We start from the raw sequence: 26,038 nt of genomic DNA, 5'->3' as shown, positions 1-26,038 counted from the left end.
GCTGGAGAGGACCACGATGGATCAGGGAACACATTAGCGGAGAGACGGGCTCATCCGTATTCCAGACTGATATCTGATCAATAACACGGCCCGGGTGCATGCATGTAGTGTCAAAATGAGGGCTTCTTTCTTTACCTTCATTAAAACAGGCTGAACCCAATAATGAGGTTCCTATTGGTTTCATTCAATACAAAGAAACACATCAGCCTATTGTGGCTCGCAACTTCTGCCGATGAGAAACCCTGCCAGCCTCCTCCGCCTCTTTCTCAGGAGACTGATTGGCTTCTGACGGGCGCGCCCCTTGTGGTCATCGTGTGAACTGCACGGTGCCGCGGGGGGTTTAAAAGCTTCTGCAAACAAGGAGCGACTGACAGTTTCAAGAGGTTCTGCACCGGAGAAAGTTGACTGATAACTCGCTGTACGACGGAAGGACCTACAAACTCAGGATGGCCACCAAGACGCAGCAGCCTCCTCAGCTCCAGCTGGCTGAGATCACCGCGGCGCAGTTCATCGACATCTGGAAGCATTACGACGCAGACGGTCAGTCATATTGCTGCATTTATGGACATTTTAAGTTACCTTTATAAAAAAAAAGATGTTTTTGCGCGGTATAACTCTTGATTGTCGTTAGAGACTAACGTTTTTCCAAATTGCAGGTGCTTTAAATGCATTTAACAGTGCATTTAAATAACTCGGTATCTTCATTTTAAAGTTGTTAATAGTTAATTGTAAAAGGTCGTAACATATTTTCATATTGTTTATATTCTTTCAATTATTACACTGAAATCTATTAATTGGAAGACACACAAGTAAAGCTTATACGATGACTTGACTTTATAACCGACATCTTGAGTATTGCATCGTGCATTCTTAGTACTTACTATCAGTGTACTTACTATTTGCTACTATTGGATGGGACTAAAGTAATAATTGATTGAATTTATATAGTGCTTTTCTAGACACTCAAATACGCTTTTTACAGTTGCACCCACTTGGGTGATGCACGGCAGCCAATCTGCGCCAGAACGCTCACCACACACCAGCTTGAGGTGGAGAGTGATGGAATTAATGAGTGAGCCAATTATACAGGAGGATGATTAGGGGGCCATATTGAATGAGCCTGGTTGGGTAGTTTTAGCCAGGACCCCGGGAAAACCCCTACTCTTTGCGATAAGTGCCCCCTGGGATCTTTTATGACCTCAGTGAGTCAGGACCTCGGTTTTACGTCTCCTCCGAGAAAATGTAGATTTAATGCACGCAGCATGAATGGATGAATGAATTTTAGAGCATGTCCAAATGGATGGATGGATGCATGAATGAATGAATCCTAGAGTGTCGTCTTCATGGATAGTTGGATGGATGGATGGATGGATGATTGAAATAATGAATTAATGAATCCTAGAGCGTCGTCACCATGGACCGATGGATGGATGAATGGATGAATGGATGAATGGCTGAATGGTTGGATGAATGGCCGGATTAATTATGCTCTTCACGCGGACTCCTATTGACCTTTTGACGAGTCGCTCACGCTGACCTGCCTTGCGGCGCTGAAATTGGCTGAAAGATGTTGAGGTTGTAATGTCTGTCTCCACGGGCATTAATTCTACCCAGCACAGCCGTATGGGCACGGCCAATCATAATGACTCTGGAGGCTGACTGAAACATCATCCCATTGGGGCGTCCCGGGTCTCTGGGGAACAGGTCCCTGGTCTGAGGAACAGGTCCCTGGTCTGTGAGGGACTGGTCTCTGGGGAACAGGTCCCTGGTCTGTGAGGGGCTGGTCTCTGGGGAACAGGTCCCTGGTCTCTGGGGAACAGGTCCCTGGTCTCTGGGGAACAGGTCCCTGGTCTGTAAGGGACTGGTCTCTCGAGAACAGGCCCCTGGTCTCTGAGGAACAGGTCCCTGGTCTGTGAGGAACAGGTCCCTGGTCTCTGGGGAACAGGTCCCTGGTCTGTGAGGAACAGGTCCCTGGTCTCTGGGGAACAGGTCCCTGGTCTGTGAGGAACAGGTCCCTGGTCTCTGGGGAACAGGTCCATGGTCTGTGAGGGACTGGTCTCTGGTCCCTGGGGAACAGGTCCATGGTCTCTGGGGAACAGGTCCACATTGGGTTCCTTAGACCTTCCTTTTAGAAGAGGATGCAGAAAGATTTTTCTGCATTCTCTCAGGAAACAAGGGTCGCACATAACGACCCTGTCTTCTGTAACTTAATCATATACTGCTGCAGTGAACCAGTCAGATTAACTCATTCATAACCCTAAAGCAGTCATCCATCTGAACCTGTGACAATAACACATTCATAACCCTAAAGCAGTCATCACTCAACCAGTAACAATAACACATTCATAACCATAAAGCAGTCATCACTCTGGACCAGTCAGATTAACATATTCATAACCGTAAAGCAGTCATCACTCTGAACCAGTGACAATAACACATTCATAACCCTAAAGCAGTCATCACTCAACCAGTAACAATAACACATTCATAACCATAAAGCAGTCATCACTCTGGACCAGTCAGATTAACATATTCATAACCGTAAAGCAGTCATCACTCTGAACCAGTGACAATAACACATTCATATCCCTAAAGCAGTCATCACTCAACCAGTAACAATAACACATTCATAACCATAAAGCAGTTATCACTCAACCAGTTACAATAACACATTCATTACCATAAAGCAGCATTCTGATTGGAGGAGGATGAGGAGGCTCTACCCTTCCTTGTGTTGGCCATGCTGAATTACAATGAAAGGCGTGTATATATATATTGATCTATCTCTAGATTAATAGCCCTCTCTCCATCCCTATATAAATATATATATATATATATATCTCAACATCATAAGGACTCCATGATTCTGGCTGTTGTCTCGGGGCATCAACACTCTGTCCGTCAGCCTCATTAATTGCGCAGCCTTGTAATGACGCATCCTTTCAGCACAGACAAAAGATCATTCCGATTGGTTCCAGGCATGAGTTGGTAATTTTGATTTGCTTAATGCACACAAACAAAATGTCTGACACATTAACATTGGGATTTACTTGATGTCATTTTGATAAATTAACTCTAATTGAATGATGAGATAATCTACCGCAGCTGTTCTGTGGCGTAGCACAGGGAGGCTGATCTATGGTGCCCAGCTCACCATTGGCTTCAGCTGGTCTTTACCTAACAATGCGTCTGGATCACACAGATAACTTCTCTTGAAGGTTTGGGTTCCAGATATTTAAGGGTGTAATGCTGCCTCTAAATCAAACAGTAACCGATAAAATAGCTCAAAACCTGCTCTAGTCATCATGACACTTCTTAACTGAATCCTAGGGCTCAGGGAAACCCCTAGAAGCAGAGGGCCCAGAATCAGCAGTTATTTAACACGGGGAGTTGAGGTGTTCCTGGAGTTCTGCTAAACTGACGCCCAGATAGAGAGTGATCAGACTAGCGAGATTCTACACTGAGTCTTTTTTTTTAGCCAAAGACACAGAAACATGCCCATGCTTAATCAGCCATACAGAAGGCCAATGGACATCTGTGCTCCTCGGTCGTTCAGTGTGCAGAGAGTAGGGTGTCACGGGGCTAAGAGGCTGTGTCTCATCTCCACAGGCAACGGCTACATCGAAGGGACGGAGCTGGAGGGCTTCTTCCATGAGCTGGAGGAGGCACGGCGCGGAGTAACGGTGGTGAGTGGGACCCCATGGCCTCTGACCTGCGAAGGTCTGTCACATGACCTCTGGCCTGAGAAGGTCTGTCACACAGTGGAAGTCAAACGGAGGGGATGGTTTCATGCGGAGGTTCGTTATCGGGAGGGCAAATTAACATGTATGTGCTGAAATTGCAGGACCCCAAAAACGTTGTCTTTAAGGAGAAGATGAAGGAGTTCATGGCAAATTTTGACAAGAACAAAGATGGGAGGATTGAAATGTCAGAGGTAACATATCACCAATCGCAGTTTCCATCGATTTACATCCCATGTTTGAAGGGATGGTTTCATCTTTAATTAAATTAGCATTTTTATCATCTGGGGAGCGTAGTCTAATCATTCTTTCTATCCATTCCTTTTTCTAGTTAGCTACGATTCTGCCAACAGAGGAAAACTTCCTGCTCTGTTTCAGGCAATATGTGGGATCAAGCTCTGAGTTTATGACTGTGAGTATTGAGTATTTTCTGTGTGTGTGTGTGTGTGTGTGTGTGTGTGTGCGCGTGTGTGTGTGTGTGTGTGTGTGTCGAGGAGCACTTACTTCACTGTTAATAAGAATGATATGATTTATATGATCTCATTATATTAAATTCACACTATGTGTGCATAATGTGCTCTTTTTAATTAATTGTAGTACATTTCCAGTTATTTGCTGATAACAGCAAAATGTTGACAGCAGCATGATTTGACTATAAAGTTATTTTTGATAGTTGTTAGAGAAATACTAATAGAATGAAATTAAATTGTAATCAAAAAACCAACCAGATTACGATACGTTTCATAGTGCTGTGTCAAGCCTTGGTCTATTGTCAGTGTTTACTGTTTTGAGGCAGCTTGTGTACAGCGATCAGGAGCATATGTGGTAATTAGCCTTCATCTGACCGACTAACATGTCATCTCGAATCCCCTCCTCAGGCGTGGAGACTGTATGACAACGACCGCAGCGGATACATCGAGTCCAATGAGCTAAAGGTAAACCCACACAGACTGAACCTAATGTGGTTGTTTTAATGTTTGTTATCAGGTTAATCTGTCTTCCAGAAGTTGGTAACAAAAAAATCAAATTTCATGTTGGTTCATTCTTTAAAAGGCTAATTAAAAACCATCTACTTCTGATTGGTTTTGATCAACTAATTAGCTATGGAGTGACTGAGTACCTGTCTCTATCTCTCAGGGCTTCCTGTCCGACCTGCTGAAGAAAGCCAACCGACATTACGACGACAAGAAGCTCAACGAGTACACGGCCACAATCGTGAGTACGACCGAACAGAACTACCCAGAACACAAGTGAAGGATGCATATCGATGTCTATTTTAAGCAAACACATTTATAAAGCCTTTAAAATACCCAGAAGCAATAACTACACATCCCAAAAACTGCTGTTCCAATATGTGTCCAACATGCATACACTCTTAAGGTCACATATGGCGTACTGCATGTTTCATGGCTGCATGTGTCACCTAATTGGAACATTAAACATCTAAATGTGCTCTTGAACTGCTTGTCTAAATATTCTCCATGTTCCTCAGCTAAAGATGTTTGATCTTAATGGTGATGGCAAGCTGGGACTCTCTGAGATGGCAAGGTCAGTATGTGATACAAAGGACAGTATGTGATACACAGGACAGTATGTGATACAGGACAGTATGTGATACAGGACAGCATGTGATACACAGGACAGCATATGATACAGGACAGTATATAATACACAGGACAGTATGTGATACACAGGACAGCATATGATACAGGACAGTTTATAATACACAGGACATTATGTGATATACAGGACAGTATGTGATACACAGGACAGCATATGATACAGGACAGTATATAATACACAGGACAGTATGTGATACACAGGACAGCATATGATACAGGACAGTATATAATACACAGGACAGTATGTGATACACAGGACAGTATGTGATACACAGGACAGCATATGATACAGGACAGTATATAATACACAGGACAGTATTTGATACACAGGCCAGCATATGATACAGGACAGTATATACAGTAATACACAGGACAGTATGTGATACACAGGACAGTATATAATACACAGGACAGTATCGGATACACAGGACAGTATGTGATACACAGCACAGATGTGGATCAGTATTTGATACACAGGACAGTGAGTTTCTCTCGTGTTTCTGGTTTGAAATCAGTGGCTTTGTGTTTAAAACTCTTTGTGTTTCTCTTAGGCTTCTGCCTGTTCAGGAAAACTTCCTGCTGAAGTTTCAAGTAAGATATCACATCAAGCAACTACACCAAAACACCCGATGTATACTTTATATATAGTACAAATATCTCTCGACCCTTTTACCAAGACGATGTTTTGATTATTAATATTATCGGATAATTCTTCTCGAGGTGGTTGACGTCTGTGTTTGAAACAGTGTCCGTGGAAACGTGTTTCCAGTGTTTCATTAAAACCCTTAATGAGCAGGAGAGCGTCGGACTGTAACCCTTACCAGGCGGATCATAGGTTTTATGTCTTTAGTGCAGGGAGGTCATGAGGTCAAACAACACGCCGGCTCTATAGATCCACATCCCCGTTTCTTTAGGAGCAGTTGGGATTATGGATCAATCACTGTGCGCGTTATAATCCAGTGTTACTAAACCATACGATCAGCCTTATGGGATCGTAGATTTCTTCTTGCCACAGCTTCCAAATGGCTTTACACATTTAGATTGGGCTACAATTATATTATTGTTAGTATTGTTATGTTGACGTTTTTTTAATGCAAACTGCAACTTCTCTTTAAACTATCATGGATGTGAGAGGAGTTTTAAGAAAACATTTTAAGCAGAAAGAGTGTTTGGGTGACTATATATATTTTCACAATTTACTGAGGTTCTGCTCTTCCTCTCCTCCTCGGGAGCAGATTTAGGTCCTCCTCTGTGTAAAGCTGCCATATGTATTCTGTACGTACCCAGGACTTCCAACTTGCAAGGGAATATCAACAATTCCTTTCAAATGTGGGATTAGTCTGTTCGTGCTGGATTAAACTCAGCGCTAATCCCAGTTACTATAATCTGCATAGATTAATATCACTGCTGGATCGTGGCCTGAGTCCCACTGTCTAGAAATAATCCCTGGTTTCTCACATTTCTCTGCCTTCAGGACATTAAGCTGACCACCAAGGAGTTCAACGGCCTCTTCACCCTCTATGATAAGGTCTGTTCATGAATCTTAATTCTAGTGTGAATATCAAGGGGTATTTGAACGTGGAAGCTAAGACAAATCTCGATCTTCTACAAGCTACAGTCAACAGCGTGACTCTGACTAATAGCTTCAGTTCACTTCACACTTCGCCCTTTTCCCACCAGGATGGTAACGGCTACATCGATGAGCAGGAGCTGGATGCCTTGCTCAAGGACCTCTGCGACAAAAAGAAATTGGTAATGGGGCCCGATCTCAGTGTCTTCCTAAATATCAGAATCCTTCTATTGAAAGAACAGAACGTTTATCTTTCTCATGAAGGACAAGGTGTTCTCTAGAGACGTTCAAGGCTCATCGTAACAGACACCAACACTGAGAGTAGTGCACAGTGTGTCTCTCCTCTCCGTCTGTTTGTCTGAGCCCCGGTCAGACAGACGGCCATGTGTTAACCTGTCTCTCTCCTCCCTGTCCCCGTGGCTGCAGAAGGTGGGCCCGGGTGGGCTGGGGAGCTACAAGGCCAGCATCATGGCCCTGTCAGACGAAGGCAAGCTGTACCGCACCGAGCTGGAGATCGTCCTCTGCAGGGATTCCACGCTGTGAGCGCTCAGCCTGGCTGCTACAGGACACCCCCCCCCCCCCCCCCCCCCCCCCCCCCCCACACACACACACACACACACACCAACCCCACCAGCACCAATGGCATGCATTTGATCCTAAACCACTCAAACTGCAAATGAATGTGCTATTCAGAGCACATGCATACATATTAACATACATACACATACAGACACACATACATACACACAAACACATACACATACACGCATACACACACAACCCTCTACCTCCCTCCCCTCCTGGCTGCCACAATAGAACTGCAGTCCTCTCTGATTTACGTGTGGTTGGATAGTGAAATATTTAATATATAACCTACCTTTTGCTCCTCGTTATAGTTATGCCTTTTTTATTTAACTGTTGAACTCTTTTTGCGTTCCATATAATCTTTTATTTTTTGCATTCAACTTGTACTCTTCTCTGGAAGACATTTCTAATGTCACGAATAAACAAACCTAAAGACACGTGTCACTCCTTGTTTCTATTATCATCCCAAACCTCCCAGCTAGCTCAATGCTAGCCATTAGCCTGTGTTGCTTATTGGCTGATGTGTTGACATTCCAGCTCATTTACCACACCACACCCTCAATTAAACTGAGGAGCCCGCGAGACACTCCCTGACATCATGGAACTCTCGGAGAGAGACTTCAGTGGGGGTGGGGCTTGGCCTCACTGGTGTCACCTGCTGGAGGTCAGAGGAGGCGGGGGTTGTCCTTACTGGTGTCACCTGTTGTAGGTGAGAGGAAGGCTCAACTCAGTCCTAAAGGCCACAGATATACAGCAGCTGCAGAGAGGACCCTGCCTAAAAGACAGTACTATGAACATGGAATATATGTATTCAAGTCAAAGGATTGGGATATATGATGAATGTGTTTCACCAATGTTCTCTCAGGCGTCATGGGATGGTGTACCTGTTATCAATTATTCATCGGCCCTTTAATGATTTATTGAAATCACTCACGACAACACTCTTACACACATGTGTGCGCACCCACCCACCCACACATACACACACACACACACACCACACACCGCTGTAATCAACCAGCACACATCAGATTAAATATGTTATATATTCACACATTCTGTTAAGGTTTGGTTTAAAAAAGTTCAACACAAACTCCCTCCTTCCCTCGCAGAGGCTCAGAGACCCCCCAGGACTGCAGACTGCTCGGCTACAGTGACGCTGAACGCTGGCTGGCCTTCAGAGATACGGGCTTCATGTGAACCTCTCTCTCCTCCTAACTCCTGGTGACGTTCAGATGCCATTCAGCTGCTACGGAGACCTGTAGATGATGACCTAGACCTGTAGATGATGGCCTAGACCTGTAGATGATGACCTAGAACTGTAGATGATTACCTAGACCTGTAGATGATGACCTAGACCTGTAGATGATGACCTAGACCTGTAGATGATGACCTAGACCTGTAGATGATGACCTAGACCTGTAGATGCATTTTGGTGATGTTCCAATTTCATAACAACCTATTTGTTTGTCATGGACTTTGAAGCGTGAGATTGTATACAGGGCTGTGAGTGAGAGAGACAGGGAGAGGGAGAGGAAGAGATAGAGAGAGAGAGAGAGATGGAAAAGAAAAGGGAGAGAGAATACCGTCACAGTATTTCCCAAGCTGCTCCTCAGATTGGTAAATATGCGTAAAATATGCATAAAAATATACAGCAGCGCAGAAATTAAGAGCAGATATCGTCAAAGGGTTTCACTTCGCCCAAAACATGTGCACACACCCACACACTATAGGGAGAGAGAGAGAGCTAAGATATCTGGATAGAAAATGTATGTGTTACAGAATAAACGTTTGAGCAATATCAGTACTACAAAGGGAACGTGCCCATGTGCCCACGGTGTCGTCTGCTCCCGGTCAGGAGCGTGTTCCCACCAGGCGCTGCTGCCACTCAGCATTAGACACTCTCAGCCTCTTCCCCCCCACCTTCACTTCTCCTTCCTTCTCCTCCTCCTCTCCTCCAGCTCAGTGTCATGCGGATTCTGTTTCCTATCCCTCACCCTGAAATCACGTTCATGAAGCTTCTTAACGTTGGAGGATAATTGGCCTTTCAGAGGTTTGCGTGTAACAAAAGGATATGAAGAATACATTGTGGAGAGTATAAGGGACAGTCTGGGGAAATAGGAAACTTAAACCACAGAGCCATAATTAATGCTCAATAAACACAGCACATCTTCCACAAAATAATATATATTTGTTATGTAACAGATATAGCTTTATGAAGTATTACTATCAACTATAACAACTGTATAACTATACACACACACACACACACACACACACACACACACAAACACACACACACATATGCATACACTAACACACACTCACACTGCCCGTCAGTTTTCGGCATTTGATGTAAACCCAGAAGAGATAGATAGAACATGAGGTACAATGTCTCGTGAGGTAAGCATTCGCACCCCATAGGAATGAGGAGATCAGCCCTCCCTGTCAGATAGTTCGGATCCAGAAGGGCCTCGTCTTCTGTTTGGTACAATACTGACCTCAAGTGGACATAACCTGTACATGCACCACTACTCTTGTCCTACTCCACAAAACCTGATGGGCATGTGTCCCACTACCGGAAGCAGCACTCGAGTTGAGGGGGGATGAGGGGGGGTGATCAAAATCATCCCCCTTCTGAAACAACCATCCCCCCTTCCCATCCCCTGTTATTTTATCAATGAATGTGGAAATATTACCGCTATTTCATTATAGTGGTTTCCTTTTTCAATTCGGCGCAACGTTACTTTTCCCAGGGACAGATTTGACAGGACACTGCATTCTCGGGCAGCATGCTATTGCGAAAGCACGCAGGCACGCTTGCTGCGCGCCTGCCTACTTGCGCAATAGTGCCTTCACGAGCTCTCATTCCACACCGTACGAGACGAGTGGGTAACGGCTGCGGCCTGCTGCAATACAATCGTCTGCAGCGGGAGGCGGGGCTTGACCGTCCAGCAGGTCAAGCCCCGCCCATGACACACGCGTCACACGCCAAGCTCTGCGTAGAAGTTCAGGGACAGTCGGGATTTCGGAAACTCAGTAGAAACAGCGCCTGGGGAGGATTTTCCCCTACTACTACCCTATAAAAACTGTCTTTGCAATGTATTTTGCAGCGACATATTGTGTTTTTGCTATTAATAGATAGGTTTGTCATTGTTTGTCATTAACGGAAACCCGAGAACAGCAAAATGCAGAGAAGTGAGTGATTATTTTATAGGCTACATCAATTATATAGGCTATAAAAATTAGACTGTACAACAATCAAAGAAAACATTATATAATTTTTCTACAATTTTACTATCTTCCAATGATGTAGGTCTGCATCAGTCTAAAAAACATACCTTGAAAAACTTTTTTTCACCCCTTCTCACCTATACAGCATCATGACCTGTATTGATGTGTCACTGCCTTTGTTACTGTATGTGCCCGTTTATGTGGAGTGTATTTTGGGACTTGTCCAGGTAATCAAGGGCAGTGGTTCTCAGTTGACTGGTTAAGTAAAAAAGTGCAACCCTTTTCATGGAATATCATAATGATAGATGATTGGAAAAAGCCAGTGATAGCAAATAATGCAAATCATTACCAAAAGAAATGTTTCAGTAGGTCAGGCAAAAAAAATAAAATATACATCTATATATATATATGTATACACACATATAATATTGGTGCAGCATTCATGCAGACCAAGTTATTTCAATGCCTTTTTTCTTGATCCATAAAGATGTTATGAAGTGGATGATCCTGGTGGTTGTTCTGAATGGCCTCTCATCTTCAGTGTACATCTCTCCACCACCAAGTAGTTTTCCCAGTTTTTTTGCCTTGCATCCTTGTGTCTGATGCCACCTCACCAGCAGAATGAGAAAAGAAAACGACAATCTTGCCACCACAGACTGAAAAATCATCTGCAGCATCTAACTACAGATAAAACGACTCAAGGACTCAAGAAAATTATTTTCATTTATTGGCCTGTTAAACATATCAACATATAACTGACCAATATAAGCAGTAGAAAACAAATAAATGAAGCATGAATGATGAGAGAGGGTCATGTCCTGTCATCTCTGTCCCTCCTGAAAGGAAAGCATAACATGTTACTCGATTTGCCGTAGCATATTCTTGAGCATGGTTGCACAGCACAGGCATCCTTGAGCATAGCTGCAGCAGGTTTGGCGACAGGCTCTGCCTTGGTTATTCGTTCCTTTAATGATCTGCTTTGCAGACCCATCCATCGGGAAACATGTCTTCCAGCCAACTGTCCTTGAATTTGCACCTACCCATTGTCGCAGACTAGCTAGCAAGCACGCAGATAATCGTTTATATATGCAGCTAGCAAGAAAGAAGCCTCTCTACATGTCCTTCCTGAAAAGTCCCACGAGAAAAATAAAAAAATATAGTCCTGCCCCGACAAATTTAAGACCTTGAGCAACAGTATTTAAGACCAGCATATGACATTTGTAACAAATTTAAGACTTTTTAAGGATGCGCGGACACCCTGTGCAATTAGTGCAAAACCTCCCACTAGAGACATTTCACTGCATGTCAGACGTTTCAAATGAAAACATAGTGATTGTTCACGAGTCGAGTCGAGAGATGTGAATAAAGTTTTTCATTTAATGCATTTATTGTAGCAACGTAATTTCACTCACCGACATCATTTCTCCTTGATGAAATCTACCTATTTAATACTTGCAAAAACACAATATCCTCCATCCTGAGTTTCCGAAATCCCGACTGTCCCTGAACTTCTACGCAGAGCTTGGCATGTGACGCGTGTGTCATGGGCGGGGCAAGCGTGTGTCATGGGCGGGGCTTGACCTGCTGGACGGTCAAGCCCCGCCTCCCATTGCATTGCAGCAGGCCGCAGCCGTTAGTACTTGTACGAGACAGACACTGGTATCGTGAAGCTGTCTCTGCATCTCAGACATCACTTCCGCAGACAACTCTGTCCCCTTTTCTCCCATTCATTCCAACCCGTGAGCAACGCTAGTCTCCCTTCTCTGCCGAATGCAATTTTGAAAAAAATAATAAGAATCAGTTTTTTTAAATCCTTAAAAGTAATGCATGCCTCGAATCGTGTGATGCGTCCAATGAGCTGCGTTTTTGGAGTGATGTTTTTTTGGAACGAGATAAGAGCGATGACAGTAGTCATCGCTCTTATTTTATCCCAAAAAATATATAATAATATACTACTACTACTAATAATAATAATAATAATTATCACACCGTTGGTCTCCCACCATATGCGCTGTTATCAGCACAAATTATCTGTCCCTAAAAGTTAAAATCCACCATCCCCTCTGGCTTTTTTTTTACAACTCGACCGCTGACCGCAAGCATCCTTATCTGGAACCGACCAAGTACAACACTACTCATGCCTTGATGGGTGACAGAAGGCCCACCAGATTCCCATGGCTAGGCTGTCTGGCCGATTCGATGGGAATAACTTAATTTATGGAAGATACGTCATTACAATTAACCTGCTTATCCCATATAAAAAAACAACCGTTTTATTTTTTTATAATCAGGATCATATCAAAATGTTTATTGCTCTGTTTATTGTATTATGTTTATTGTTAACTTTTATCAAAAATATATCTATAAACAAAATCGAAATCAACAAAATACATATATTTTATAATAATTATCAAAATACAAAGTATTCTCATAAGGTTATCAGTTTAGGCCCAGTCAAACACACACATATATATATATATATATATATATATATATATATATATATATATATATATATATATATATATATATATATATCATCTTGCAATAGCGTATTTTGTGGCATCATCACGTTCCCTTGACGTCAGTACGCCTGACGTCAGTACGTCATCCCGCTGTCCCCGCCCCTGTCCTTGGTGGTGATCGTCCACGCTTTACAGAGCAGCACTTATCCGAATTCCTACCCAGAAATGGCCCTCCTAAAGAGCAACAAGGTGATCTTTGGCCTGGGGAACCTCTCCCCGGCGCTGGGGTCTCTGTCTACCCGGAACAGGTGAGTGATGCCCGTGCTCTGGCGGCTCACTGCAGCGGTCAGGCTGCGCAGACTGACACAAGTCGGTGATGTTGGTGTTGAACACGGAGGAACACTACAAGGTGACCGTCACCGGCCTGTCCTCCCCGTGGACCCGGTCCCAGTGTGAGGAGGTCTCTGGTCCTCCTCATGGACTCGGTCCCGTTGTGAGGAGGTCGCTGGACCGGGGCGGAAGGGCTGAGACGCGCAGGGGTCAAACGCGTCCAGGCCAGTAGCAGATGCTCGGCGCAGACCGAAAGGGCCGTGACGGGTTATCATGTCAGGTGTTGTGTTTTACGGCTGGAAAGGAACGAATAGAGTGTCGGTAATGATGCTTGAACGTTATTCATATTTTAATGACGACTCCCAACACTGGAGGATTATGGCTGAAGTGAATCCGAGGCTCCAACATCAACCAGGGCCGTCACTCAGACTTCATATCAGATTACAGTCGGATGATATGCAGGGAAACCTGGACGCACAGCGTGTGGATGTTACTCATTATTTAAAACATGGCGTTAGCTTTCGTTTTGATGAAAGTTTTCCTTTTTATGAACCTTGAAATGATCTTGGAGACTTTCCGTCGTTACCGTTGCCAGGCGAGCCCATTGGTTGGCCAATCGGTAAGACTGATCGGTGATTGGCTAACATTTTTTTTGTCTAAACAGGACTTCTGTGCGTGCGTGCGTGTGTGTGTGCGTGTGTGTGTGTAAGGGGTCTTTGGTGGAGATTAGTGGAGTTCCCCCGAGGTCCATGTTCTCGTACTACAGTTGGTGCTGGATTAGCAGTGTAGTTTAGCTCATTGCTAACTACTGCAACTCATTCCCATCACTAGCAGGTGGTTCAGGCTGCTCTGATCTTCTTAGTCAGGTCTCCCTTCACGTCACTTTCGATTGCTTTGAAACGGTTCACTCCATTGTAGAGGATTAATAAACCAGGCAGATGATTGACTGATTAACAAGAAATTCCAATGAGTCTGAATGTCACTGCCTTAGGCCTAAATAGTTCACTTTAGTTCCTCAGAATGTGAAGTTCAAACCTGCAGCCAGCTAACCACTTTATGCTCTATTAATAATAAATAGTCTGTTGGGCTGACGAACCCTGGTTGTTTGTACAACGATCAAAGGTTATGTCTCCATGCCACTCAATGTTATTAAGTGTTATTGAGTTACAGCTCCAAAGACCTTTCTCTTCAGTATTGTACTAGTCTACTAGTATAATACTAGATTTCAAGTTTAAAATAGTGAACAAATCGTGTAATAGTTTGTAAACTTAAAGCCCTCATTTCTTATCAATATTAAACGGCACCTGATGTTGTTCCTGCTGATCATATGGAATGTGATTACATTTGTACACTTGTATTATCAAGTGTTCACTGATTGGATTTAGGTTCTCTGGTTTACTGGCCACCTCGGCTCCGTCCCTCCACAACTAAGTTTAGCTCCAACCTTTCAAGTGTCCGAAAGCATCTGAAACCAAAGCTGGTCGGTATGTAGCTGCAGTACACGCTTTAGCCAGGGGCCACAGCCTTTCCTCTGGACCACAGGGGCCTTCTCTGCTCCTCTGAACCTAAATACCTCTATATCAGTGTTTAAATAACACTGACTGCACTGTGTTAAGCTAAATTTACTGTAGGAATAATAGCATTTACTTGAATGAATAACAAATAAGTGTGCGGTAATCAGGTTGTTGACTATAGCATGTTAAAGAATAGACAGGGCTGTTCCTTTGTGGAGGGGTTAGGGCTAATAGGGTTCAGAGGTCACCACCACAAGTTCACTAATCCATGATACTGATCCTGGTATTTGTGAAATGGATGACGTGCCTATCCATGAAATAAGTGATGAATTCCCTTTTTCTGATGACTACATGGCCAGGCAAGACCTGTGCTCCTTTTGAGGTGAAACGGTCTCTGTGAGGTTTCACAACAGATCTGTAATCAGATTTTTATTGGACCTTTGCACTAATTCCATCTCCACAAACCCCTGTTCTTAACCAATGGCTGTGAGGGGGAAGTGAATGCTCTGTTACAGTTGCTATAGTAGGTTGATTTGAATTTCAACAAAGACTTGAGTGAATAAATGTCCAAAGTATTGACCTTATTCAGGGTTCAGCTCCACCCTGTGTTGTAGCTGCTGCTGCATTTCAAGGTTTTGTTTTAAAAGCAAATCCCCAAACTTGTCCTTGTGGGGACAAGTTAAGCCCAAACATGATGAACCAATTATCAATGACATTATTATGACTTCCCTGCAGGTCCCTTAGTGTTTTATCTCATGGTGTGTGAAGGCAACCTCGAGACAGGAAGAGTAGAAGTCCCTGCTTTCATTAGTTCCTTGCAGCATCTAATTACAACTGCAAACACGATCTAAATAGCCAGTCAGTGGTTTGGTTGTTTGATAAAAAAGCATAGTGGCAGTTATGTGTTTTCAGAAGGTGAGGAGGTTATATAAAGCCTAGCATACCTAGGAACCTTTAGTTCTGTTATCGACGATCATGCTTTCACTTCCTACTCTGAACTCCTTATGTAGATTACAAACGTTACGTAACACATCCCTCTGTGAAGCGTTTCAAACAGTTCAGTGTTAGGGAGTCCGAGAGGTCATGATCTCACAAGCCCTCCTGTCCTTTAAGCTCCTGGTGGGGGAGTGTTCAGATGGGCCCCCCCGACCCCATCCTGGGGGTGAGCGAGGCCTTCAAGAAGGACTCCAACCCCAAGAAGATGAACCTGGGAGTGGGAGCCTACCGCGACGACCAGGGCAAGCCCTTTGTGCTCAGCTGTGTCCGCAAGGTACACACACGCATGCATGTGCTCAGGCACACGCACCTACACACACGGACACACAAGGACAGACACATAAGGAGACGCATAAGAATGATAACAGCCATGCCATTCTTGTTTTACAACCTTGAAAAATGTATGATCAGAAGTCCAAAAGAGTGATGCGTATGATGAAGTGTTTTGTAGCTTAATTGCTACCGGATTAAGTGTAGAAAGTCTCTGTCAACACACAAGCAGTAACCGTGTATTCACACACTGTTGTGTGGGCTTGTTCTGAGTAAGCTAGCTTACACCAAGCAAGCGGACCCGTGACTTATGAAACAAAAGGCTGCCATAGGTTCACACAATGCAAAGAGAAGGTCAGGGAAACCTAAACCAACCAAGGTCTGCATGTGGGACCGCGTCTCTATTCCTGACTCACTACAGGAACTTGAGTGTTTTGATCAACAAAGGCTGGTGTCATGGAAAAGGTGTGATTCATAAAACAAAATGTTATTTATATGCAAGTTATGAATTGGGCCGTCATGCTTACTTTAATATGCATCAAAAGACAAGAGACCCAAAGTGATCCATCCCCTGTGTTTGAGCAGACTCTGTTCCGGTTAGTCCTTGATGTGTGTATGAACCTCAGTTTAGAGGTCACTGACCCCGACGTTCGCCCGATGGCTGAGCTGGACGTATGGACTAAGGTCCTAACTCTCTGAGCGGCTCCTCTCCCCAGGCCGAGGCTCTGATCTCCGCAAAGCAGATGGACAAGGAGTATCTGGGCATCACTGGGCTGGCCGACTTCAACAAGTCCTGCGCCAAGCTGGCCCTGGGGGCGGACAGCGAGGTTCTGAAGAGCGGACGGGTGAGCGCCTGACGATACCGCTAGGATGGAGTTTGTGTACCCAGGTCACATGACTACAACACTGTGGTCTGGGTAATGTAGTTTTGTACCAATACAAAATCAACCTTTTGATGGGCGACAAGAAAAATACCCATTCTTCCTTCTTCCCATCAGAACATCACGGTTCAGACCATCTCTGGAACCGGATCTCTGCGCATCGGAGCCAACTTCCTGGTAAGAGGGCGCTGTGGTGGTGGTCCATTTACAGTGTGGCCTCCTCCCTCCATCCCCCCTGCTCTCTCACCCCTTCCTCCCCCCTTCCTCTCCCTCCTCCCCTTCCCTCCTCCATTCCTCCTCCCCATCCCTCCTCCAACTTCCTTCCTCCCTCCTTCTCCCTCCCTCTGCCTCCCCCTCCTTCTCCCTTCTCCCAAGCATCAAAGCGTTCAGCTTCGAACCCCTCAGCATCGCTTCTGCTCTTTTCCCGCCACAGTCTCGTTTCCACGGCGGCCCCCGTGACGTGTACCTGCCCAAGCCCTCCTGGGGAAACCACACCCCCATCTTCAAGGACGCTGGCATGACGCTGAAGGCCTACCGCTACTACGACCCGGCCACCTGCGGCTTCGACCACAGCGGGGCGCTGGAGGACATCTCCGTAAGGACCGCCACACTCAGGGGCCACACTCGGGCTGGGTGCTGAGCAGAAAGGTTGTATGTGTGGGTGTGTGTTTTGCCTGAAAAAAAAAAATGTGTGTGTGCTACAGAAAATCCCGGAGCAGAGCGTGATCATGTTGCACGCCTGCGCCCACAACCCAACTGGCGTGGACCCCCGCCCCGAGCAGTGGAAGGAGATCTCCGACCTTGTGAAGGTGAGCTCACCTGCTGGACCTCTTATCCTAGCTATCTCTGTTGTATACAGGGAATGGGTTAACCTAGTGATCCTTACTGTACCGACAGAGATATATTGTCGTTTCTCTTTTTCTGACAATTTTACTTATGTAAGATGCTTTGGATAAAAGCATCTGCTAGACGCCCTAAATGTAAATTAAAAAGAACCCTGTGCTCCTTTAAATATCTACCAGTTTTCACTCTTCTAACGGATGTCATGGTCGATGCTGTTCAGCTCTTTAAAGGAATGTCTGTGAAATATTCAACACGTTTGTTTAACGCCTCAAAGATTTGGTCTGTTTGTTTCTTCCCTTAACCTCACCCTTCTCTTCGTCCAATCAGAAAAGGAACCTGCTGGTGTTCTTCGACATGGCCTATCAGGGCTTTGCCAGCGGCGACATCGACAAAGACGCCTGGGCAGTGCGCTACTTCATCGAGCAGGGACACAACATCGTTCTGTCCCAGTCCTTCGCCAAGAACATGGGTCTCTACGGTGAGTGCCGGCGCATTGCCTTCGCTTGGTGCATGCTGCTCATAAGTTGGCATTCTGTGGACAGTATGATTCATCAGGTATCACCTGCAGGTAATGAATCATTATCAATGCAAGGTGAAGCTGCACACAGGAACAGAACAGAAGCCACAGGATGGCTGTTGGTCCAATCAGCCGCTGACTCTTTTCCCTGCTCTTTACTGCCCCTCAGTGGTGATATGGTGGATATGGTTTGACATTTCTAATCCCATTATTAGTTAAAATTCACCACCATGATACTTAATTCACAATCAATAAGGCCCCTGATATAGACACAGCATTGATGCGTAATTTAAATTGATAAAATGACTATTAACCTGAATATTGCTGATGTTGGTATGCCTTTCTCCAACTCAAACGAGTCAATGTCGTCAATGTAAACCCATGTTTAGTTGAGCTTTTGTAACACATCGTTGTGTGTTGGTCCCCAGGCGAGCGCGTGGGGGGCTTCACGGTGGTCTGCAATGACGCTGAGGAGGCCAAGCGGGTCGAGTCCCAGCTGAAGATCCTCATCAGGCCAATCTACTCCAACCCCCCCATGAACGGAGCGCGCATCGCCTCCACCATCCTCAACACGCCCGAGCTCTACTCTGTGTGGTACGTAAAGAGGCTATAGAACTGTACTCCATAGAGCTGTACTCCATAGAGCTGTACTCTATAGAGCTGTACTCATAGAGCTCTACTCTGTGTGGTACGTAAAGAGGCTATAGAACTGTACTCTATAGAGCTGTACTCATAGAGCTCTACTCTGTGTGGTACGTAGAGAGGCTATAGAACTGTACTCTATAGAGCTGTACTCATAGAGCTCTACTCTGTGTGGTACGTAAAGAGGCTATAGAACTGTACTCTATAGAGCTGTACTCATAGAGCTCTACTCTGTGTGGTACGTAAAGAGGCTATAGAACTGTACTCTATAGAGCTGTACTCATAGAGCTCTACTCTGTGTGGTACGTAAAGAGGCTATAGAGCTGTACTCTATAGAGCTGTACTCATAGAGCTCTACTCTGTGTGGTACGTAAAGAGGCTATAGAACTGTACTCTATGGAGCTGTACTCATAGAGCTCTACTCTGTGTGGTACGTAAAGAGGCTATAGAGCTGTACTCTATAGAGCTGTACTCATAGAGCTCTACTCTGTGTGGTACGTAAAGAGGCTATAGAACTGTACTCTATAGAGCTGTACTCATAGAGCTCTACTCTGTGTGGTACGTAAAGAGGTTATAGAGCTGTACTCTATAGAGCTGTACTCATAGAGCTCTACTCTGTGTGGTACGTAAAGAGGCTATAGAACTGTACTCTATAGAGCTGTACTCATAGAGCTCTACTCTGTGTGGTACGTAAAGAGGCTATAGAACTGTACTCTATAGAGCTGTACTCATAGAGCTCTACTCTGTGTGGTACGTAAAGAGACTATAGAACTGTACTCTATAGAGCTGTACTCATAGAGCTCTACTCTGTGTGGTACGTAAAGAGGCTATAGAACTGTACTCTATAGAGCTGTACTCATAGAGCTCTACTCTGTGTGGTACGTAAAGAGGCTATAGAGCTGTACTCTATAGAGCTGTACTCATAGAGCTCTACTCTGTGTGGTACGTAAAGAGGCTATAGAACTATACTCTATAGAGCTGTACTCATAGAGCTGTACTCCGTGTGGTACGTAGAGACGCTATAGAGCTGTACTCTACAGAGCTGTACTCTATAGAGCTCTACTCCATGTGGTACGTAGAGGTTATAGAGCTGTACTCTATAGAGCTGTACTCTATAGAGCTCTACTTTGTGTCGTACTTAGAAATGCTATAGAGCTGTACTCTATAGAGCTCTACTCCGTGTGGTACGTAGAGAGGCTATAGAGCTGTACTCTATAGAGCTGTACTCTGTGTGGTTACGTAGAGAGGCTGTAGAGCTGTACTCTGTGTGGTACGTAGAGAGGCTAGAGAGCTATACTCTATAGAGCTCTACTCTCTGTGATACGTAGAGAGGCTTTAGAGCTGTACTCTATAGAGCTGTACTCTATAGAGCTGTACTCTGTGTGGTACGTAGAGAGGCTGTAGAGCTGTACTCTATAGAGCTGTACTCCGTGTGGTACGTAGAGAGGCTATAGAGCTGTACTCTATAGAGCTCTTCTCCGTGTGGTACGTAGTACTTACTACTAAATAATCCAAGAATAAGAATCTAGTGAGCCTAGTGTCTGATCCATCGCTCCTCTGCTCTCTGTCCAGAGAAGGAGCTTATGCTTCCGTTTTAGTGGAGCTGTTCCAGAACGGATTCTATGCTTTGCTTCCTCACTGCCTTTATTTTATTTTTTTAATAATTGAATTATAAATAGATAAATAATGTATTTGTTTTATTCTTATAATATAATATCAATATTTTTAAATCTTTTTTTTCCTCTCTCCTCTCTTCTCTCTGTCCTCCTCTCTCTCCCCTCTCCTCCCTCTTTCTCTCCTCTCCTCCCAGGCTGGGGGAGGTCCATGGCATGGCCAACCGTATCATCAAGATGAGGGAGCAGCTGGCGGCGGGGCTGAAGAAGGAGGGCTCCACGCGCGACTGGCAGCACGTCATCGACCAGATCGGCATGTTCTGCTTCACCGGCCTCAAGCCTGAGCAGGTACGGCCTCAGCCCCCAGCTCAGCAGGAGGAACGTTAGTCACATAGTCATGTTCATACAGAAGTATAAAAACATTACATTTACATTTTTACATTCAGGGCGCTAAGCAGACACTTTTATCCAAATCGACTAACAATAAGTACATTTGTCAGAAGAAAGAGAAACAACAATATATCTCTTTATGTACAGTAAGGATGTTCATAGAACCAAGTCCCAAGCACTAACAATCACTAGGTTAACCCATTCCCCGTATACAACAAATATAGCTAGGAGAAGATACTACACGATGCTTAATAATATTTTTAAGTACCAGGACGTACAACAAACAATAAGTGTGTACATTAAGTTCCAGGACTTACAACATACAATAAGTGCGTACATTGACTCCCTTATTAAGTACATTATACACATTATTCATATTCATCAATTACGTTTATAATGTTCGATTCATTTTTCGTACTTCTCAATGTATAATAAATGTAGATCTAGATAACCCCAGGTTATTTATATACTTTAATTGGAGTGAAGAGGATTCACTTTGCTCATAAAAAGACAGTCAGGACCAGTGTTTGTAATAACACTGTTTAAAAGAACGGCGTTAGCTAACGCTGTTATTTTTTCAGTAACGGGGTAATCTAACTAATTACTGTTTCCGTCGTTACAACGCCGTTACCGTTACTGTACGTTTAATGTGGTGCGTTACTATGAATTGATTGAATAAACTGCGTAATCCGAATGCACCCCTGACTCCAAACACAAACTGCTAGTGAGGAGACCGGGTGGGTTAACAACGAGATAAGCGATTATGATTGGCTATGGCAGAGTGTTTCATGGTAGCCAATCAGAGCCAGTGTTTTTACACACAAGCCAGGACACGCGCGCCATGCACATGCACACACCAAACAGATTCGATGAAGCAGCAGAAATGGCGACTCCGGAGCAATCCGATGAAAAGTTGGCATTTTCTGTAGTCTTCGGCAGATATTCCACAGCCTTTGCAACCAAGAAAATTACAATTCAGTTGGAAGTATATCAGGGCCTTGAATGGGCAGTTCAACCATTTAACACATTAAGGCCAAGTGAAAACTGCTCAGAAAAATCCAAATTCTTAGACATATAGCAACTTTCTTTTTTTTACAGTACCCCAAATAGTTACTTTCCCTGGTAACTAGTTACTTTTGTTATAGAGTAATTCAGTTACTAACTCAGTTACTTTTTGGAACAAGTAGTGAGTAATAGTAATGAGCGATATAAACGATATACGATATAAACGATAAAAAATGGCCTACGATAGAGATTTTAATTCTATCACTCTATCGCGATAATGCATGTTGATGACACAAAATACAATGTTTAATTTTTGGTTTGGTGCGGTTCCTTTTCACATTGCAATTTTCGCAACAGTGCCAGAATTCGTCAACAAACCTGCATGTGTGCGAAGAACGTTAAATCATTGGACAAAAAGGTCTGGGGCGGGGTAAAGCGTTAAAGAAAAAGGGGGGGAAGCACCGGTGAAAGTAAACAATCATGGATATCCAGCGTGATATACATTGATCTGCGGACTGGTCCAACTCCTTCTCCCTCATCCTGACTCAGAATGTGTTAAATGCATCGGCATTTTTAAGTTATGTTTTCCAGCATACTTTTTACTTGCTTTTGTTGGACCGTCGGGTGGTGGCTCAACATGGAGCAAAGAGGAGACCGAATGTCTTTTGGATATCGGACCCAAATATCCAATAGACGTTCCGTCTCCTCTTTGCTCCATGTTGAGCAACGTCTCCGAGACCACCTCTCCGGCTGGATCAACCTCCTTTTGATCGATTAAAAATGATCACGTAATCGACAAAAATCTTAACAATCAATGATCGATCATCAATTAATCATGCCCATCCCTAGTTGTCAGTACAGTGTCTGTTCCTTATCTAGAAAGACACCCGTTTTTCCTGTTCTCTGCATCTTGGGTGGCATTTAAGAACCAAGGACTTAAACTAAGTGTAGTGCCTTTTAGAATGGTTTGAACTAAAGGAAAGAAAACCAATACTAATTTTATTTATCTGCAACATTATGTTGTATGATTACAGTGTTTCACAATAAATGTTCTCGAAATGACATACTATATTTCTCTGTTTTTTAAATACATTTAGCAGTTTGGCTTTCCTTAGGGTCTATGTAACCTGTTCTGAAACGGTTATTTTATGATTTTATATCGTGATATATTTTGTTATCGCAAGAGGCTGCAATGTATATCGCAATATGGATTTTAGGCCATATTGCCCATCTCTAGTGAGTAACTATAACTAATTACTTTTTTAAAGTAACGTTCCCAACACTGGTCAGGCTTCAGACACAGTAATTCGATCCTCACCAGCCGGTGTGATTTGGTCAAGCCGATCGACTGTTTAAACGAAGCATTGGTTTGATATTTCCTCGCCTGTGAGATTTGGTCAAGCCGATTGACTGTTCAAACAAAGCATTGGTTTGATATTTCCTCGCCTTCTTCCTGGTAAACATCCTCTGATTGTCCCAAGATAACGGAGTGCAACGACTTGAGGATGTAATCAAGTTTCCCCAGATCACACTCCGCAAACGGGGAAGGGACAGATTACATTCCCGGCTGATTTGTAAACATAATGCAAATGACTGAACTGATCAAACTCTTTGTGAGGAGTCATGCTTTGTGGGCCGGTTCCCCCTCATGGGACCTGGGTCACTACTTATCTTCTGCTGACGAGGCTGCTCAGGGGGCGATACTCATTCTGGGAGCAAAACAGGGTTTCTGGTTTACCCTCACCTCAAGAACATCAAGCCAACCAGCTCCATGTCATACAGTATGGGGTTCATGTTATAGAACCAAGTGCCTGGAACTTGGTTCTATAACATCATTACTGTACCACAGCGATATATTGTTACATAAAAGCGTCTGCTAAATTCCCTCAATGTAAATTTCAAGGTTGTGCAGTATGGCATCCATGTCGTACAGTTTGGGGTTCATGTTACATCTTAACGACTTATTTTCTTCCTCGTGCTCTGGACATCAGCCTGCTGAATGTTGACCTAATGGAGACCTCCTCTCTCCTGCTGAATGTTAACCTAATGGAGACCTCTCTCCTGCTGAACGTTAACCTAATGGAGACCTCCTCTCTCCTGCTGAACGTTAACCTAATGGAGACCTCCTCTCTCCTGCTGAATGTTGACCTAATGGAGACCTCTCTCCTGCTGAATGTTAACCTAATGGGGACCTCCTCTCTCCTGCTGAACGTTAACCTAATGGAGACCTCCTCTCTCCTGCTGAATGTTAACCTAATGGAGACCTCCTCTCTCCTGCTGAATGTTAACCTAATGGAGACCTCCTCTCTCCTGCTGAATGTTAACCTAATGGAGACCTCCTCTCTCCTGCTAAATGTTGACCTAATGGAGACCTCCTCTCTCCTGCTGAATGTTAACCTAATGGAGACCTCCTCTCTCCTGCTGAACGTTAACCTAATGGAGACCTCCTCTCTCCTGCTGAATGTTAACCTAATGGAGACCTCCTCTCTCCTGCTGAATGTTGACCTAATGGGGACCTCCTCTTTCCTGCTGAACGTTAACCTAATGGAGACCTCCTCTCTCCTGCTGAATGTTAAAGGGGACATATAATACCACCAGGTGTGAGTGTGATTAGCCATTACAAGCAGGTTTGAAAATGTGCAGCATTGTGACAACACAGGTTGGCGTGTCCATCTATCCGTCACACATCTAGATGGACACGCCCACCTGTGATGTCACAATGCTGCACATTTTGAAAACGGCTTGTAATGGCTAATCACACTCACTAATTAACCTAATGGAGGCCTCTCTCCTGCTGAATGTTAACCTAATGGAGACCTCCTCTCTCCCGTCAGGTTGAGCGTCTCACCAAGGAGTTCTCAGTGTACATGACCAAGGATGGCCGCATCTCCATGGCCGGTGTGACGTCCGGGAACGTGGGCTACCTGGCGGCCGGGATCCACGCAGTCACCAAGTAGACTGGGGGTCTACTTGGAGACGCAGAGATGAATATATATATATATATATAGGAGACGTTGATAGAGGCAGACTAAATGTGTCCTATTCTCACCCTGCTCCCCTCATTCCATGTTTAGAGAAACAAAAAAAGTTTGTTTAGAGTATCGGATTCAGTTTTATCTTCTAGAAGTTTTGCAGTGGGCCGCCCGTCTGAGCTTATCGTGTTGTTAATGGTTTAATAGTCTGGAGTGGCCTCTCAGTTCTCTCTGAACAGGAGACGTGATGTGACCCAACAACACACTAATCTCACTCTGCTGACTGAGGGGCTGGTGTCTCGTGACTCTGTGTGTCTGCTTATTTATGATGTACTGTTGGCCCGATCCAGCACCACCTCAGAACGCACCCTGATGATACCCTAACACTGTGCTAATGCTGGGCCAACAAAGAGCATTGCACAAAGTGGAAATCCGTTCTATGTTTCAGACTATGGCCACTCTGTCGATCATGGAGCACTTAATTGAAGATAAGGTTTTGGTTTAGTTTAGGATGCATACCATTAGTATGCATCCTAATCATTCAGACTAATCTATGGCTCTTTATCTAAACAAATCAACCTTTCAGTCAGTGATGAGTGTTTATTCTGTCCTTTCGACACGTCTATTGAAATGAGTAATAGTAAATTACATTCTTTAAAGGTTATTTTGAGTTGCTAACAAGACATCAGCTTCTCAGTCCCTCAACTTAAATACCCAAATTAGACCAAGTTACTCTGATCGTCTGTGAGAGATCCAGAGGTCTTCTGTTTCTGCTTGACTGTGCACTATGGACACATTGGCCTTTTTTCATACATCTAAACAAAGCACAACTCAAATCTCCTTAAAGAT

The 26,038-nt window shown here is 44.2% G+C and overlaps 2 protein-coding genes across 2 annotated transcripts; both read left to right on the top strand.

Annotated features, from left to right (window-relative positions):
- Window positions 1–446: 446 nt before the first annotated feature.
- Window positions 447–7,475, top strand: LOC307076173 (calretinin-like; the record flags this gene model as incomplete). Its single annotated transcript, XM_079737056.1, has 11 exons — window positions 447–540; window positions 3,610–3,686; window positions 3,845–3,934; window positions 4,072–4,152; window positions 4,619–4,675; window positions 4,878–4,955; window positions 5,233–5,288; window positions 5,914–5,953; window positions 6,837–6,890; window positions 7,043–7,114; window positions 7,359–7,475. 11 exons carry the CDS (start codon window positions 447–449, stop codon window positions 7,473–7,475), a joined length of 816 nt encoding a protein of 271 aa, XP_079593182.1.
- Window positions 7,476–13,369: 5,894 nt separating this feature from the next.
- Window positions 13,370–26,013, top strand: got2b (glutamic-oxaloacetic transaminase 2b, mitochondrial). Its single transcript, XM_079736035.1, has 10 exons — window positions 13,370–13,524; window positions 16,174–16,330; window positions 17,043–17,171; window positions 17,325–17,384; window positions 17,641–17,802; window positions 17,912–18,016; window positions 18,378–18,528; window positions 18,996–19,161; window positions 21,020–21,170; window positions 25,052–26,013. Exons 1-10 carry the CDS (start codon window positions 13,442–13,444, stop codon window positions 25,172–25,174), a joined length of 1,287 nt encoding a protein of 428 aa, XP_079592161.1. The 5' UTR covers window positions 13,370–13,441; the 3' UTR covers window positions 25,175–26,013.
- Window positions 26,014–26,038: the final 25 nt, after the last annotated feature.

Source organism: Pollachius pollachius (assembly GCF_949987615.1).
Source record: "Pollachius pollachius genome assembly, chromosome: 5".
NCBI lineage: Eukaryota > Metazoa > Chordata > Actinopteri > Gadiformes > Gadidae > Pollachius > Pollachius pollachius.
Note: the sequence above shows the minus strand (reverse complement) of the source record. Positions and strands in the feature narration are given on the sequence as shown.

What these genes read in the sequence shown, in the direction of transcription:
- got2b (XM_079736035.1), top strand. Translation starts at nt 13,442, where the DNA reads ATGGCCCTCCTAAAGAGCAACAAGGTGATCTTTGGCCTGGGGAACCTC. An exon ending in AGGTTCTGAAGAGCGGACGG is followed by an intron (nt 17,172 to 17,324) that starts GTGAGCGCCTGA and finishes TCTTCCCATCAG; the next exon opens with AACATCACGGTTCAGACCAT. An exon ending in GCATCGGAGCCAACTTCCTG is followed by an intron (nt 17,385 to 17,640) that starts GTAAGAGGGCGC and finishes TTCCCGCCACAG; the next exon opens with TCTCGTTTCCACGGCGGCCC.